The sequence below is a fragment of the Ceratotherium simum genome, chromosome 5 (assembly GCF_057802395.1).
Source record: "Ceratotherium simum simum isolate JZ-2026a chromosome 5, ASM5780239v1, whole genome shotgun sequence".
Classification (NCBI taxonomy): Eukaryota; Metazoa; Chordata; class Mammalia; order Perissodactyla; family Rhinocerotidae; genus Ceratotherium; species Ceratotherium simum.
In genome coordinates, this window is record NC_141904.1 from 41,172,039 (window position 1) to 41,187,737 (window position 15,699).

The 15,699-nt window shown below is 56.4% G+C and overlaps 1 protein-coding gene across 2 annotated transcripts in view; it reads right to left on the reverse strand.

Moving 5' to 3' along the window:
- The window catches only part of PLCD1 (phospholipase C delta 1), a 28,761-nt gene extending 14,617 nt beyond the window's left edge, over window positions 1-14,144 (reverse strand). The window contains exons 1-3 of one of the 2 annotated variants that reach the window (XM_004419504.3): window positions 13,986-14,144; window positions 5,302-5,466; window positions 1,403-1,631 (exon numbers count right to left, since the gene is read on the reverse strand). In XM_004419504.3, coding sequence (XP_004419561.1) covers window positions 1,403-1,631; window positions 5,302-5,466; window positions 13,986-14,019 — 428 coding nt within the window. In that variant the 5' untranslated portion in view covers window positions 14,020-14,144. Of the gene's footprint in view, window positions 1-1,402; window positions 1,632-5,301; window positions 5,467-9,185; window positions 9,315-13,985 lie in introns of those variants that run through there. The other variant, XM_004419503.3, reaches the window with a different exon arrangement.
- Window positions 14,145-15,699: the final 1,555 nt, after the last annotated feature.

A 15,699-nucleotide genomic window follows, 5' to 3' on the forward strand; every position in this document is an offset into this window, starting at 1 on the left:
GTTACTATAAGACTCAGAAATTCTAGTATATACTCAAGAGAAATAAAAACGTATGTCCACACAAAAACTTATACACAAATGTTCATAGCAGCATTATTCACAAAAGCCCAAAAGTGGAAACACAAATGTCCATCAACTGTTGAATGGATAAGTAAAATGTGGAATAACCATACAATGGAATAGTATTAGGCAATAAGAAAGGAATGAAGTACTGATACATGCTACATCATGGATGAATCTTAAAAACGTGATGCTAAGTGAAAGAAGCCAGTTACATAAGACTGTATGATCCCATTTATATGAAATGTCCAGAAAAGGCAAATGTATAGAAACAGAAAGTAGATCAGTGGTTGTCTAGGGCTGGGAGTTTGTGGGGAATGGGAAGTGACAAATGTTATAGGGTTTCTTTTTGGGGTGATGAAAATATTCTAAAATTAATTGTGGTGATGGTTGCATAACTCTGTGAATATACTAAAAAGCATTGACTTGTACACTTTGTCAGTGAATTATATGGTATGTGAATTATATCAATAAAGCTGTCATGCAAAAAACAAGAGCTGGAGCTGGTTCTGCCCTAATCCTGTGAACGAGAAGGCTGACCACTTTGAATCATAGACTGGTGTGTTGTTTTGACCCTAGATTTTGAAGTGAATTTGTTTTAAGCCTGCAGGCTGGCTGTACACCAAGCCCGGGAGAACTTGATCACTCCCCAAAGAATGGCACAGGGGTTACCATGGCCTCCCAAATTTCCAGAAAGAAAAAATGTAGGTAACTCTAGGAAACATGATTACAATGTCCAAGACTAGGTCTCCCATTGAAGCAGGCTGCTCTCCTCAGCCTCCCAAGTCCATGCTGGTTACAGAAGAGGGAAGAGGGGACATCAGGGGGCTGCAGAGCTGTCTGGTCCTTGGATCAGAGTAGACCAAAGAAGGCTCCAAATACATTCCCTGCTTCCCTTCTGCTATGGACTGAATTGTGTTTCCCCAAAATTTATATGTTGAGGCCCTAACCCCCAATATGATGGTATTTGGGGATGTGGCCTTGGGAGGTTTACATGAGATCATGAGGTGGCGCCCTCATGATGGAATTAGTGCCCTTATAAGAAGAGACACCAGAGACCTGTCTCTCTCTCTTTCTGTCATGTGAGGACAAAGTGAGAAGGCAGCTGTCGACAAGCCAGGAAAGGTGCTCCCCCCAGAAGCCAACCATGCCACACCCTGATCTTGGTCTTCCAACCTCCAGAACTGTGAGAAAATTAATTTCTGTTCTTTAAGCACCCCCAGTCTGTGCTATTTTGGTATAATGGCCCAAGCTATGTATCTTCCATACCCAGGTTGCCCTGGGGACGACCACAGCCAGTATCCACAGGCTGGGCCAGGACCCACTGCCACCAAAAGGATACTGCCGCAGCTTCTGCTGCTGGTCCATGGAGTCTGAGTGCTGGATGATCTTGTGCAGACCCTGCACCCAGTGCTGGGCGTCAGTTGGCGATGGGGCAATGAGGTCTAAGGTGTTGCGCTGGTCCTTAAAGACAATGGAGAAGCAGCGGTCCTCGGGCACGTCATGGGCAAACTTCTCCAGGCCCTCCGTGCGGTGCCCCATCCGCACCTCCTGAATGTCCTCGATGGAGACTGCAAGAAAGGGATGGAGGTACAGAGAGAGGCATGAGGCCAGCCCCTGCTTCTGACATTGCCAAGGCCACAATGGAGGGGGCACAGCTTAGAGACAGAGCCGGGGCTGGAGCTCAGGCCTTGATCTGGAGAGAAAGGAGAGGAGTAGGAGGACAGACAAGGCAGAACTAAAAGGAGGAAGGAAGACAGACTGAGGTGGAGAAGGACTGAGAGACACAGCTGTAGTGGGCAGAGTGGAAACACACAGGGAGTGACAGAGCAAGAGGGACTGACTTTAGCGGAGAAGGGCACCCGGGACCCTAGACCTGCTGTTTCTGTGCTAGGAGGGAGCAGGGCCCCTGGGAGAGGACTGGGCAGGGCAGGGCTCTTAGAGAAAGATGGGGAGAGACCATTCTGGAGCTTGGGGCTTGTGACAGAGAGGAGGCCACACACCATCCCAACCATACTTGACTTTGGACCTGTCCTCCACTCAGACAGCCATGAGAGCCTCCAGGCCCCTCTCCTGACTGTTCAGGAGACTGGAGCCACCCTCAGTCAGCCCTGGCCCTGGGGTCTGGGGGCAGAGGGCCAGAGACAGGAGAAGTGCTTGTATCAGAGGGTAGGCAGCGCCTTGCCCTGCGTGTGTCAGTATGTGTCCTGACCTCAGGGAGGCCCTCACCAAGGAGGGTGCAGGAAGACTCTGCCTTCCAGGGCCCCATGAGGCAGACTGGAGGGTGCCCCTTGGGGTCTGAGAGATTACATCATTCTGCCCTTGGGAGTCAGGGGGAGGGCCCTCCTGTCACAGTCCAGCCTTCCAAGCTTCAGGGGGCAGCAAGGCCCTGCCTGCCTGCCCCTCACTCCCAATGTGCCCTCCCTGGCCTGGCTGGGAGCCAGTTGCACCAGCTAGGCTCATGCTGGGCCACCCAACATCAGGGTCCAGACTCTGCCCCTGCCCCCACCACCACCATCTTGAGCCATCCACATCCATCTATCCTGGGTCCTAGACAAGCTCTGGCTGAAAGCCCACCTGTCCCTCCTGGTGCCTACCCTGAGTGCCCAGGGACCTCCTAGCCACTACAGGCCACATGTGTGTGGCATGTGCCCAGCCCGGGCAGTGGGCTCTGAGGAGTGGGACATATGTGAGCCCTGGGCCATCTAGGGGGCAGGGAGATCCCTGCTTAATCCCTCTGCCCACAGCCTCCTGTGTCCCGCCAGGCCCCACACCAGCTGCAGCTGACCCCAGCTGGGAGTGAAAACAGGAAGCTTGAGCCTGGAGCTCCCAGGCCAGCACTCCACCCGCACCAGAGAGAAAGTCCAGATGGCTTCTCTGCTGATAATACCTTGTCTGCCTCTGGAAAGACTAGTTGGCTAGTGGTGGCAGGATCAGGGGAGACTTAGGGAGCAGAGGCAGAGACAACTGGGTAGGGGGCTGCTCCACTCCTCCCTCACCTGGCCTCCATTTCCCCTGAGGGTAGAGCGCAGTTGAGAACAGTCTTACTTGCCCAGAAAAGGGAAGCAGCCAACAGGCATGCTCAGCCCAAGACCTGTCACAGTGTCTCTGACATGGAAGAGAGCCTCTTCTGCCCACAGTCTTCACCTGAGCACACCTGGCACCTGACCCCAGACCTGGCATCCCTACAGCTCCTCCTGTCAGGGTGCAGGCCCCTCACTCATGCCCCTTCCTCATTCTCGCCTCTGTACTTTGCTCACACTGCCTGGGATGCTCTTCCTGCCCTGGTGCTCACAGCCGTCCCAGTACGAGGTTCTCATCTCACCAGCGCAGGTCTGGAAAGGCCTGAGTCTCCTACTCCTGTCTGCCCCCACACCCAGCGCCCACCGAGTGCCAGGCACTATGTACTGGCTGGCCCGTACACTCCCAGGGATCCCTAGGGCTCAGGGTGTATGATGCCCCGTTCCCACGGTGCCGCCACCCGCCAGCATCTAACAGGAAACCCCATATCAGGGCAGAGCTCTGTGAAGGAGCCTGGCTGGTGCCACAGACAGAGACAAAGTCTGGATCACGCCTGTGCTGCGTGGTAGACACGCTCTGAGGGTGGCTTTCTGAGAGCACTTCAGGCGCCATCCTCTCCGACCCTGCCCTGCCCCGCTCAGGAACCTTCCATGGCCCACAGCCCCAAGGCCCCAGCCCGGCTCTCCCCATCGACCCTGCTCCCATCCTGCCTCAACTCTGGCCCTGCCACAGGTCAGCAGGCCATACCTTCTCAGGTTTCTGTCCAGTGTCCTGAGGCCTGACAGACCCTTCCTGGGGCACCCTCAGTGGGCTGGCCCTCCCCTTCCTTCTGCCCCCCTCCTACCTGGGGCTTGTCACCTGTGTCTGGTTTAATTTCCCGCAGACCTGCCAGTGGGCTGACCCTGCCTGCTCCCCACAGCCAAGAGGAGGTGAATGGGTGAGGGATTTCCAGGGGTCGGGGCTGTATGAAATCCAGCTGCAGTGATCTCTCTGCACTGTCCAATACAGCAGCCACCAGCCACATGTGGCTATTTAAATATAGAGTAGTTAAGGGGCCAGCCTGGTGGCGTAGTGGTTAAGTTCGCGCCCTCCACTTTGGCGGCCTGGGGTTTGCAGGTTCAGATCCCAGGCATGGACCTACACACTGCTCATCAAGCCATGCTGTGTCAGCATCCCACATGTGAAAAAAAAAGAGAGGAAGATGGGCAATAGATGTTAGCTCAGAGCTGCTCTTCCTCACCAAAAAAATAAATAAATATAAATCAGTTAAAATTCAATAAAATTAAGAGCTCAGTTCCTCAGTCACAGTAGCTACGTTTCAAGTGCTCAGTGGCCACAGGTGGCTAGTGGCTACCGTATCGGACAGCACAGATATAGAACATTTTCATTGACACAGAAAGTTCTTTTGGATAGCATTTTCCCCACTAAGTAAAGGGGTAGAGTGAACCTCCCATTTTACAGAATTTTTAGGGTATTCCTGTGCTAAAGGGCAGCAGTCAGCAGAGCTTTCTCTCTAAGGCCTTGGAGAGGGCACTCTCCATTTGCAGGCACAAGCCTGCAATTCCTGGACCTTTTCTGAAGCTTCTGGAAAGCCCTTGACCCACACTCGTAAGGCCTGCCCAGCCAAGGCCTCCCTCTGTGTATCCCAGCCCTGCTCCACCCCAACATCCCTGCTATGGCTCAGCCCCAGGGAGGAGCTGCCTCCTGTGGCCCCACCTCACATCCTGATCATTCCTACCCGGAAGGGCCTTATCTGCCCCCGGACTTTGGGCCTGGCTCTTGGCCTCCACACACCTGGAGTCCTAGTCTGCTCACCTCCCTCCCTCCCACAACTGAGCGGATACCTGTGAGTTCAGACAACGCTGTCCAGCTCCCTCCCTACTTCTCAGCCTGGCTTTCCCCTTCTGTGGTTATAGTTATGTACCTCTACCCCCGAAAGTCTTGAGCATCTCCATCTGTGGTCCTTGGTCCACGACTGCCCTCTCCGGCCCAGACTAGAGCTCAGTTTCCCTATCAGTGATTTCACTGACTCCTCTCCCCGACTCTGGAAAGCTTCGATTTCCCATCTGGTCCTGATCACATGACTGACCTATGCCCCACCAGGATGGGCCTCAGTTTCCCTATCTGTGGTCCTGGTCCATGATTGACCTCCATCCCAGCCAACATCAGTTTCCCCATCCAAGCACATAGCCTCCTAACCCATGGCTCCAGGGCACTCACACATCTGGGACTCTGCGGTCCGCATGACCTTGCGGGACTCCTGCCAGATGGTCTTGCAGTCTTCCTGCAACTTGTAGAAGCGCTCCCTCCGCCATGAGCTGGACTTCACCTTCAGGAGCTGGCTGCCCTTTAGCAGTGCCTGTATGTCCTTGTCATCCTGTAGGCCTAGGAGACAGAGCTGGTAAGATACCACCTCCTCCAGGTCCCTGCTGCCCCCAGCCCCACGCTGGCCACGCCCACCTCTGGACCCTCTCAGAGCCCACTTCTCACCAGCCTCATCCTCAGCTCTCTGTTTACTTCTCCCTCCTTCACCCATGCTCCAACCTGTCCTGCCTCCTCCAGGACGTCATCTCTGATTGCCAGCTGAAGCCATGCAAACCTTAGGACACCTGCCCACTCAAGGCCACACTTTATACACTGTGACCTGCCACCCACAGCTGAATGGACAAAAGGAGGGCAGCTAATCCAAGATCACATGGTTCTTAGGGGACCAGACCCCTAGGAAGTGGCCTGGCTCTGAAAAAGGAGGTGGGCTCCTCCTGGTCACACTTAGGGAGCAGAGTGACCTGAAGGAAGCTGGGTCCAAAGGATCAGGCAGAGCAGGAAAGAAAAGGGGCAGAACAGATGGAGATGGACTCCAGAGCATCACGAGCCCAGCAGCTCCCCAACTCCACGGGCTGCAGAATCACCTGTGCCTGGGTTCAGGTCCCCCTCCTGACCAACTGTGTGACGTGGGCAAGTGACTTCATGTTGCGGGGCCTCTGCTCTCCTGTCTGTAAACTGAGGATAAAAATAGCATCTACCTCAAAGGGAAGTGCTAAGGTTGAATGAGATGATGCACGAATCTGGGGAGGTCCTGATGTAATAGCAGTTGTAGTTCTTGGTGTCAACACTGTGGTTGCTGTGGGACCCTGTGCCCATCCCTGCCACCCTCACCCCTACTGCACCTACCCCTGACTTGGACTGGCTTGAGCGGGTCTCTGATCCTCGCCCCCAGACAAGACAGAGGAGCCCACTGTGGCCTGTGTTTGGCCTGCTGGGATGCCCCTGCTCCTCCCTGCCTGCTCCATCTCTGAGTGTCCTGGGTCTGGGACCCCTCAGGGTACAGCAGTCCTAAGGCACAGGGCAGCCCTTTCACCCCACAGCGAAGACCAGAACCCTGGCTGCTTGGCCCCCTCCTGCCCAGCTCACTTGCTGCTCTCAGAGACCCAGGCTGGCCTGAGGCATGGGCTGCCAAAGATACGATGCCCTTTGTCCTACCAGGCCCAAGCAGGAGGCACCAAAGGGGCACCAGACCTGGCTTCCCAGGAGCCTTCACCTTCAAGCAAACCCTGTACCAACTGTGATCAAGGAGAGACCCCCCCCACCTTAATGACCCATCAATGTAATAGAGAGACAGATACATCTATATCAATATCTGTATCTATATATATATCACCCTAACCACTTGTAGTCCAGCAGCCAGCTCTGTTCACAGCCAATTGGCCATCTCACCTCACGTCTGTCACCAAAACTAAAACTAAAACATGTAGCCTCAGCAATCTTTATCCTTCTGCTCCAGCAAAGTGGTGCCCATTAGGGACCATGTGTGTCCAGTCTGAGGGCCCTGTGCCTAGACCTATAGGCTTTTCTTTTCTGAGCCCAGATCCCCAGCCCCTGATAGCCTCTCCCACTTTATCCATGCCAGCCTACCCCATATACCCACAGGACCTACAGAACCTTCTGGACCACTTCCCCAGGTCTCAGCCACCCACATCATCTCTATCCCTCCCCAGTTTCCTGCCTCCAGTGGGGACAGAGCCTAGTACTAACACCCACTGCCTTATGGCTTTAGGCAACTGCCTTCCTCTCTGTGTCTCTGTTCCCCCTTCAGCACTGGGTGAGAACAGTGTCGGAGGAGTTGTCTCTAGGTCCTTCCCCCACCTTTGTCCCAAGTCTCTCCACCACTTCCAGGAGACCCTTCTACCTTAGTGTGAGCAGTTCCCCTTCAGCCCCAGGGGACGCCCAGTGGAAGAGAAGGGGACTCCTGCGGGATATCCTAAACTGTTGGCTGTGTCTGTGGGGCTCACAGGAAGAGGAAGGGACCTCTTCCCCAGGCTGCCAGAGGAGCCACCTCAGCCTCTGCTGGGGATTCCATTGTCCTTTCTGAGGCTGAGGTGCAACTGGGAGGGACATCTCCTTACCCTCTGCCTGCACCCCACCCCCAAACTGGGCACACATGAGGGCAAGCCACTGCTGACAGCACAGATGGGAATGGGGGGAGGGGGTCAGAAAGTACAAGGTAAGCCCCACCCTCTGGCTCTGGAAAACACCGTGAGGAGATAACATGTTCATCCTGTCCTGGAGCCAGGCTGTGGCCCTGTCTGCGGTCAGGCAGAGATAAGTCCCCTGGCTGCCGACATGGCTTCCGGAACACGGACCTCCGTCCCAAGGTGGGCCTTGATAACAGCCACCGTCCTCGGGGCCAGTGGGAAACCTGGGCAGGCACCTCCATCTCAGAGCCTCATTTGAGACCCTTTTGTTTCTGAGACTTCTGGGCTACCCACCCTACCTTAGCACCCAGAAAGTCTATGGGCACCCCTCGCCCAGCCTCACTCACTCAGCTGGAGTACCTTCTCTGCCTGTGGAAGGGCAGTGCAGAGAGATCTCTGAGCTCAGGGGCCCCTGGGTTGACCCTGCAGCCTCAACAACCTGCCCAGGCTAGCCGCACACATGGGGAGGAGTGCGGAGGGTGCTCCAGGTCCTAATAGGATGCTGAGGGGGGGTGCCAGGAGTCCGGCCCATGTACCTAGGGTGATGCATAATGGAGACAAACTGGGCCGATGACCCACAGCAATACACAACTACACAAAGATCTAGTCATACACTGCCACACATAACCTCGAAGAGACAATGAGCCACACAGTGACATACCTTGTCACATGGAGTCACACAGTCACACAACATACTGCGAGAACATCATCATCATAAAGATAATAATAGCATCTACCATAATAATAATAGTTAATATTTGAATAAGATACTACTCTTAGCCATGTATTTAATCCCTCCAACAACCCTATGAGGAAGATATTATCATTATTCTCATTTTACAGATGAGGAAATCGAGGCTCAAGGAAGTCACATGGTGGAGTCAGGACTCAGAAGCCTGCCTGCAGGGTCATTGCTAGGAAACAGTACCTTATGCAGCCACCACTCAGGGGCACACTGCCACAAGGAGAAGCGTCCGAAAATCCACATAACACACACACCACAACACAGAATGAAGAATCACTCAGTCACCTGGGTCACCCACTGTCACATCTGTCACCCACAGTCATACAGAGTGCACAGCATCACACTGCATCACACACTGTCACACTGGTGCCACAATGTCACACACTTGGTTACACAGCATTACATACCATCATTGCTGCACAGTGGCTCCAAGTGCCACCGAGTGACAGAATCACCACTGGGTCACACCGGGTCACCCACTGTCACACTTGTCATATACAGGCATGCATATTTACACAGCATCACACTGGACCACACACCATCTCACAGATCATCTCATTGGCTTACACAGTCATACCAGTTACACCCCGGGCCACGTATCCAGTGGTGCCTCGTAAATTTATAAACAGGAGGAGTCAGGGGTGGCAAGGGGCGAGGAGCTTTGGAGGGGCTGAGGTAGATGAGAAGGGCTAACCAATCCCCCAGTACTTACCCCACGTGCCACCCCTGCAAACACAGCCCCCTGGGTCACACACTCACAGAAGTACTAAACAAGAACAATCGAAGGATCGAGGGCAGGACCCAGAGCTCAGGAACAAATAGTCTGCGTCCTGCCCCAGGTGCCTTCCCAGTCTCCGCAAATCTCGGGTGCTCCCTGCATCCCTTACCCAGCCTCTGCCCATTGAGTGCCGCTACTTTGAGGCTCTGCTCCTGCAAGTAGAGGTCTCTGGAGCGGCTCCGCCTCCGGACCCCCAGGCACTGCATGACGCTCCGCAGTGCCCCTGCCGCCCGCCAAGCTTGGCTCGGGACAGTGCAGCAGCCTCCAGAAGTCTGCCAAGGCGGTGAGCAGGGGCGGAGTCCAAGCGTGGAGGGGCGGAGCTAGAACCCAGGAGGAGGGGCCGGGCCCAGAGGGACGGGTTCTCGGCCCTGGGGGCGGGGCGAGAGAGACATCCAGGCTGAAAGGGAGGGAACCAGACTCTGGGAGGCGGGGCCAGTCCCGGGGGGGCGGGACCGATGACCTGAGAGGTAGGCCCCGGCAGAATACAGGCGGAGAGAGGAGGAGCCAGAAGCCAGGATGCGAGGTGCCCCGGAGGAGGAGCCAGGACCCGGAGGCGGAGTAGGACAAATCCATAACCCGGGAAGCAGATCAGTGGCGAAACACAGCCCAGAAAGCAGATCGAGGGCGGAACCAGAGCCAAAGAGGTGGGGAGGGGGAGGAGCGGGGTCTGGGAGGCGACGTGGAGCCAGAGCCTTATCCAGGAAGCCGGCCGGGGGCGGAGCCAGGGCCCCGTGGGCGGAGCCAGGGCCCCGTGGGCGAACTCGGGGAGGGTCCCTCACTGGGATGGCGGTGTTCGGGCGGAGAGGGGCGGAGCCTCGACTTTGGAGGCGGTGTGGGAGCGGAGTCCGACCAGGGGACGGAGCCTGAGCCACGAATTCTAAACATCAGCTGGGGGCCTGGTGGGAGACCCGATGGCTGGGCGAGATTGAGCTGAGGAGGGGCGTCCCAGAGCGCCGCCGCCTGGGCTGCAGACTCCAGCGGAGGACGGGCTGGGGCGGGGCCAGGCGGAGCCGGGGATGGAGCCTGGGCCAGACAACGGAACCCGCCAAATATTTTACCCCAATTTCTCAATGAATTCATTGTGACTCGGCTGGCTGTTGCCTCACTTGTCAACCTCAGGCAGGCCTCTTTCCTTCTCTCAGTTTCCCCACCTGAGTGGGATAATCTCCAAGGTTCCGAATGCGCATGGAATTCTTGGAAAAATGCTGATCTTATAATGAGTCTATTAACGCAGGCTTGCTTTGATAAATAGATGAGAACGATTGCAACTTTCTACAAAACTGTACTGCCAGTGTGCTCGGGAACAGTGGGACCTTTCATGGAAGTTACAACTTCCCTTTCATTCACCCAGCAATGATGTATTAAGCCCCTACTGTGTGCCAAGGTCAGGACGCCACCCAGAGGCCTGATTCACTCCTGTCTTTTACTCTCTGCCTCTGAACTTCCTCCACTGGCTTCCCTGCAGCTCCAGTTACCAGCATTGACAGTGAGTCACAGACAGAGCCAGTTATTAGCACAGACAAGCACAGCAATAATAATAATAATAAACTGAACCGCAGAGTGACTTGCCTAAAGTCACACCACAGAGAATAAATCATGAGAACGTGTGTTAGTGTAGATGAGCTGAAATATGGGCACAGACAAGTTGTTCTTCATTTGGAAAGGAGGGGAGCAGAGTATAAGGGGAACTTCTGTGTTAGAGAAAACATTCAAAGGTTTTTCACTGGAGGACCAAGGTTAGAATCACATCTGAATATAATTTGCTTCCTTTGAATTCCTATGCATTTTATTTTATGCATTTAAAAATATGATCCTGAGAAGGGGTCCACAGGCTTCACCTGACTGCCAAAGTGGACTATGGCACAAAAAAGTTAAGATCAGTGTGTGTCTGTGCAGTGTGGGCCTGGAATCCCAAGAACAAACAGCTTTGAAACATAATTGAGGTGGGTAAGGGGCTGGCCACCCCAACCTGCTGTGATCGCTCTGGAACCATTATCTCTTGGGGGTACTGGCTTTTTAGCCAACCTAGCGCTCCTGTGCCCATTAGTGCTTTATCTTTAACTCACAAATAGGTATTGCGATCCCATGGATGAGAAAACAGGCCCAGAGAGGCAAAGGGACTTGCTCAGTATCACAGTGTAAGCAGAGGCAAAGCTAGGACTGGAGCCCAGGTCTCCTGGGGCCAAGATGAGGCCTCTCCTCCAGCCTGCCTTCCACTTTTACAAATGCCAGTTCTTACAGTGGGGCAGGAGGGATCAGGTGTAAGAAAAATTAGTGGAGGTGGGTGTGTTCAGTGAGGGCAGGGCCCTGGGAGGTAGTGTCCTTTCGAGCACATCTGAGGACCTGCTGGAGAAGCCAGTGCAGGCCTGGCCAGAATGGAGAGCGCAGAGGAAGTGAGTTAGATGGAGGCCAGGGCCCTGGAACATCAGTCTGAGTGCTTCAGAGACACCAGAAGGAGCCCCTTGATTCTTGAGCCCAGTTCTGGTCTAATTTTTTCCTGGCTAAGGACTACCTTATGGTGGCCCCTCATCTCCCAAAGAACTAGCAGCAACTCACAGGGCATGGTCACTTGGGGGGTGGGCCTCCTGCAGGACCATAGCACCTGCTGGGTACCAGGCACTGTTCTAATTGCCTTATAGGTATTACCTCATTCAATCCTCACAACAACCCTGTGAGGTAAGTAGTGTTCTTATCCCCCATTTTACAGATGAGGAAACTGAGGCACAATGAAATCAAAGGATTTGTCTGAGATGAAAAAGCCAAGACTTGACCTCGGGTGGTTTGCCTCCAGAATCCATGCCTGTATACCACACTGCCTCTGCATGCATGTGGGGCAAGGACAGAAGGGACATCTCATATCTAAGTGGGCCCCATAGTCCCCCAGCCAATGGAGGGGACCTTTCTGCAGCAGACCCCCAACTGCCCAAGCCAGATAGTGTGGTCCTGCAGCATATGTCCAGTGCTGTGGGACCCGAAATATGAAAGGGGTGCAGACTCTCCAAAGGAAGTGCAGACAACCTGGAACAGCACAGGGCACAGTGATCACCCCCTCCCACCACCAATTCTCCTTGACAGGTTCTTGATTCCCCATCTGGTTTGCAGGAGGAACAAAAGGCAGTTAAGGGAGGTAATTTGGGGTGATGAGCTAGAAGTGGCAGGGCCTTCAGGGAAAGAGCTTGGGGTTGCAGTGTTGATGCCAGCCCCGCAGGAAGGGCTGGACAGAGTCAGCATTCAGGAGGCACGTCTCAGACAGGGTGGGCCAGGGCGGCCAAGTCCATGCCACAGGACTGGGAGGCGCTGTCTGAGCCTCCATGCAGCTTCCTCTCCAGGGAAGATACCAGGGCTGCCAAGGGAGAGAGACTGGACAAAGGCACAGAGGCCGAGGATGGAGCTCATTCCAACAGGAGCTGAGACTGCAGCCATCCCAGAGGTGACCAGAAGGTTTTTAGGGGGTCTGTGTGTAAGGCAGGCGTGGAAGAGGTAGCAGTCTGCAGGGTAAACAGCAGTAGCTAAAGGATGATGAGAGAGAAAGCAGAGGTCTCCACTGTGGTCCTCTGACCTGCCCAGCCTCCTTTCCTGCCAGTCTGACAGGAGCATTAAGGACACCTCTGGCCTGAGGAGAGAACAGGGAGCATTGGAAGGGGCAGGGATCCCACGACCCAGCTGGACGAGGTTGCCTTGAGGAGCCCAGGCTATTGGTATGAAGGTAACAGCTCTGGGCACTGAGCAGGTCTCTCTGGGCCATGGGGACCAGGTCTGGGCCAACTGGGAAACACGAGACAGACTGGGGGCTGGCTGATAGGAACATCTGAGTCCCTCTGAATTCCAGGGGGTCTCTGGTGGACAGCTGAAGGGCTCTGCCTTTCTCTTTCCCGTCTATTATCTCCATGTATGGTTTCGATGGATAAGTGGTGGGCCTAAAGTCTCCAACCCCAAGGGTACTAGAAAACAGAGGGAGATGTGGTGGAGCAGTGATTGGTGTGAGAGGAGCAGGGTTTGCTGAGCTGGCAGATGATCTGGGGGACAGAAGGGCAAGGCCCCCCTAAGAGTGGGTGAGTTCCCAGGCTGGAGCAAAGAGATGTCAGGTCCAGGTAGGGGGTCCTGTACAGCTGGAAGACCTCCAGGCCCTGCAGTGGGGAGCCCACAGCTGCTCTCTCCTGAAGGGACAGCAATGGGGCAAGGAGCTGGCCCAGACTCTGTTTCGTCCAAGGAGACAGAGCTCGGCTGGACAAAGGGTGGAACCGCAGGCAGTTCGAGCTGGGACTTGGCTCTGTCCGGCCAGGAGGGTGCGCAGATGGGGGGATCGGGCTGCTCCTCCCAGACTGGGCATCGCTGACTACGATTTCTGCGCTGGGCAGTTACCGCGGCACAGCCTGACCTTGGCCAACCTTGCACACCTCCTCGCCCCACCCCCCTATCCCCCAACGCCGCCACACCCACGCGGCCTGACGCGGTCCAGGCACGCCAGGGCTTTGGAGAACCTCTCCCGGCGGCCCGGACAGGGCGGGGAGAACTTGGTCGTTCATGGATGCTGGTTCCTTCCCTCCTTGGCCACTCTGTGCGCACTGGACCATGGAGCCCAGCCTTCGGTGATCAGAATAAGGGGGAGCCCCCGAGGCTGGGAGTGCCAGGAGGTAGTCTTCAAGGAAGTCTTCAGACCCGCATCCCTCTCCTTCTCCCCGGCCAGATCTGGGGGACAAGCCTGGAAACGCCCAGGGTTGTGCCCAGCAGCCCCACCCCGGGAGTCCTGGGCCGAGATTTCCCCAATGCGACAAAAGGGCCGAGGGGCGGGCCCGAGGCGGGGCGGAGGGCGGCCGAAGGAGCTGGGGGTCCCCCGCTCAGGGCCGGGAACGGCTTTCTGGGGGGTCGGCCCCTGCAGGGTCTCCCCGCGCGCCAGCCGGGCACTTACCGTGCAGGGTCAGGAAGTCCCGGCCCGAGTCCATGCCCGGCGGCGGGGCGGCGGGAGGGGGCGCCGCGGGACACACGTGCGCCGGACAGCGCCGGCGGCCTCGGGTCCGAGCGGAGCGCAGTGGAGAAACCCGAATGACTGTGGTGGGAGGAGGCCGGAGGTGGGCCCGGGACATCGTCCCGCCCGCCGCCCGCCTGCGCCCCCGCCCCCTGGGCCCGCCAACCCGCGTCTCTCCCCGCCCCCTCCTCGGGAGCGGGGAAGGAGGGAGGGCGGAGGTGGCGGCCGAGGAGCCCGGCCATCCTTGGCCGCGGCCGGTAGGCGCGTCCCGGCCAGAAATAGCCAGATTTCTCCCGCTTCCTCCGCTGCCGCTGCCACCCACAGGCCGCCGGCCCTGTCATTACCGCGGGTGGCCCGGCCCCACGCCCTGCCTGTGGGCACCTCACTGGGGTTGGGGTGATGCTCAAAAGACTCCGGCGTCACCCCGGGGAAGGGACCGCGTAACGCCCGACGCCAAGTCGGGCTGCTGTGAAACGAAGCCTCGGCGTCCCGGCGTCCAGCCGCAGCTCCCTGGATGTCTGCCTTCCTGTCTGCAAAATGGGTGCACAGGCACGGGTTAGGAGGTCCTCAGAGAGGAATGCCTGGACCTTGTCCGGAGGAGAGTCCCCTCCCCTCTCGCTGGGAAGTTTCTAAGCCCAGCAGGGCCTTTGCGGGGGGAGGGGCAGGTGGGGAAAGCTTACAGTAAGTGGGTGCAGGGAGTCCAGTTTGAGCCCTTCACACCCCAAATCCCTGGCGATTTGTGCAGCAGAGTGGGAGACAGGATCTGGGGTGGGGTGACATCTCTAGGGTCCCTTCTTTGGGTGGCCTCCCAAGGAGCTGTCTGCACAAGAGACCCCTAGGTGGACCCCCCACTCCCATCCTCAACTCTTGAATCCAGATACCCTCTTTATAGCATACCCAGAGACCCCCAGGGAGAGTCTAGCAATCCCTGCTTCCCACCACCCTTTGGGAGAACCCCTTGGGAGAGCTGGGCTCTGAGTGTGGGAAAGCCCCCAGAGAGCCTGCTGGGATTTGGGAGATGGTGCTGGGCCCACCAGTGAAACACCCAGGCCTCCTGGGCTGATAAAGCCAGTGTGAGACTCTGGCAGAAGCCAGTTGGACCCCTCCTGGAGGAGGAGGCCTGGCTCACCCTAAATCCTCCCCTTCCCAGCACCACCAGGCCTAGGTGGCCTTGAATACCTCAGGAAGGGATGTCAGCTGGCTGGAGGGCAGGTCTCCCAGTGCTGAGGGTTGAATGGGTCAGGATTTCAGGACTTGGGAGAGCCCCCCTCCCAAAGGGGGGCCTCCCTTCACAGAGGGGGCTGGCCTTCATCTGGTACTCATTCCAGTCCTGTCTTGCTGCAGTAGGAGCACTCCTTGCCCCTGGCAGGCCTGTCAAAGCCCTCCTCAGTTTCCCTTCCGCTCGGGGATGAGCAAGTCCATACTGGAGGCTTCACTTTGGATCCCCAGCCTGGGGGTGTGGAGGATGAGGGAGTCCTTTCTCTGCCCTCATCTCTCTCCTCTCTCTTCCAGGCCTGCCCTCTGGGGGCCTCCTCTGGCCTTGGGGCCTAGTACCAGGACCTCTGATGTCTCTGGGGGCCTGCAAGCCCCTCTACTTAGCAAATCAGGCCTCCTCAAGCTGTGCCCCTCTTCCCAGGCAGAGACACAATGAAATTCT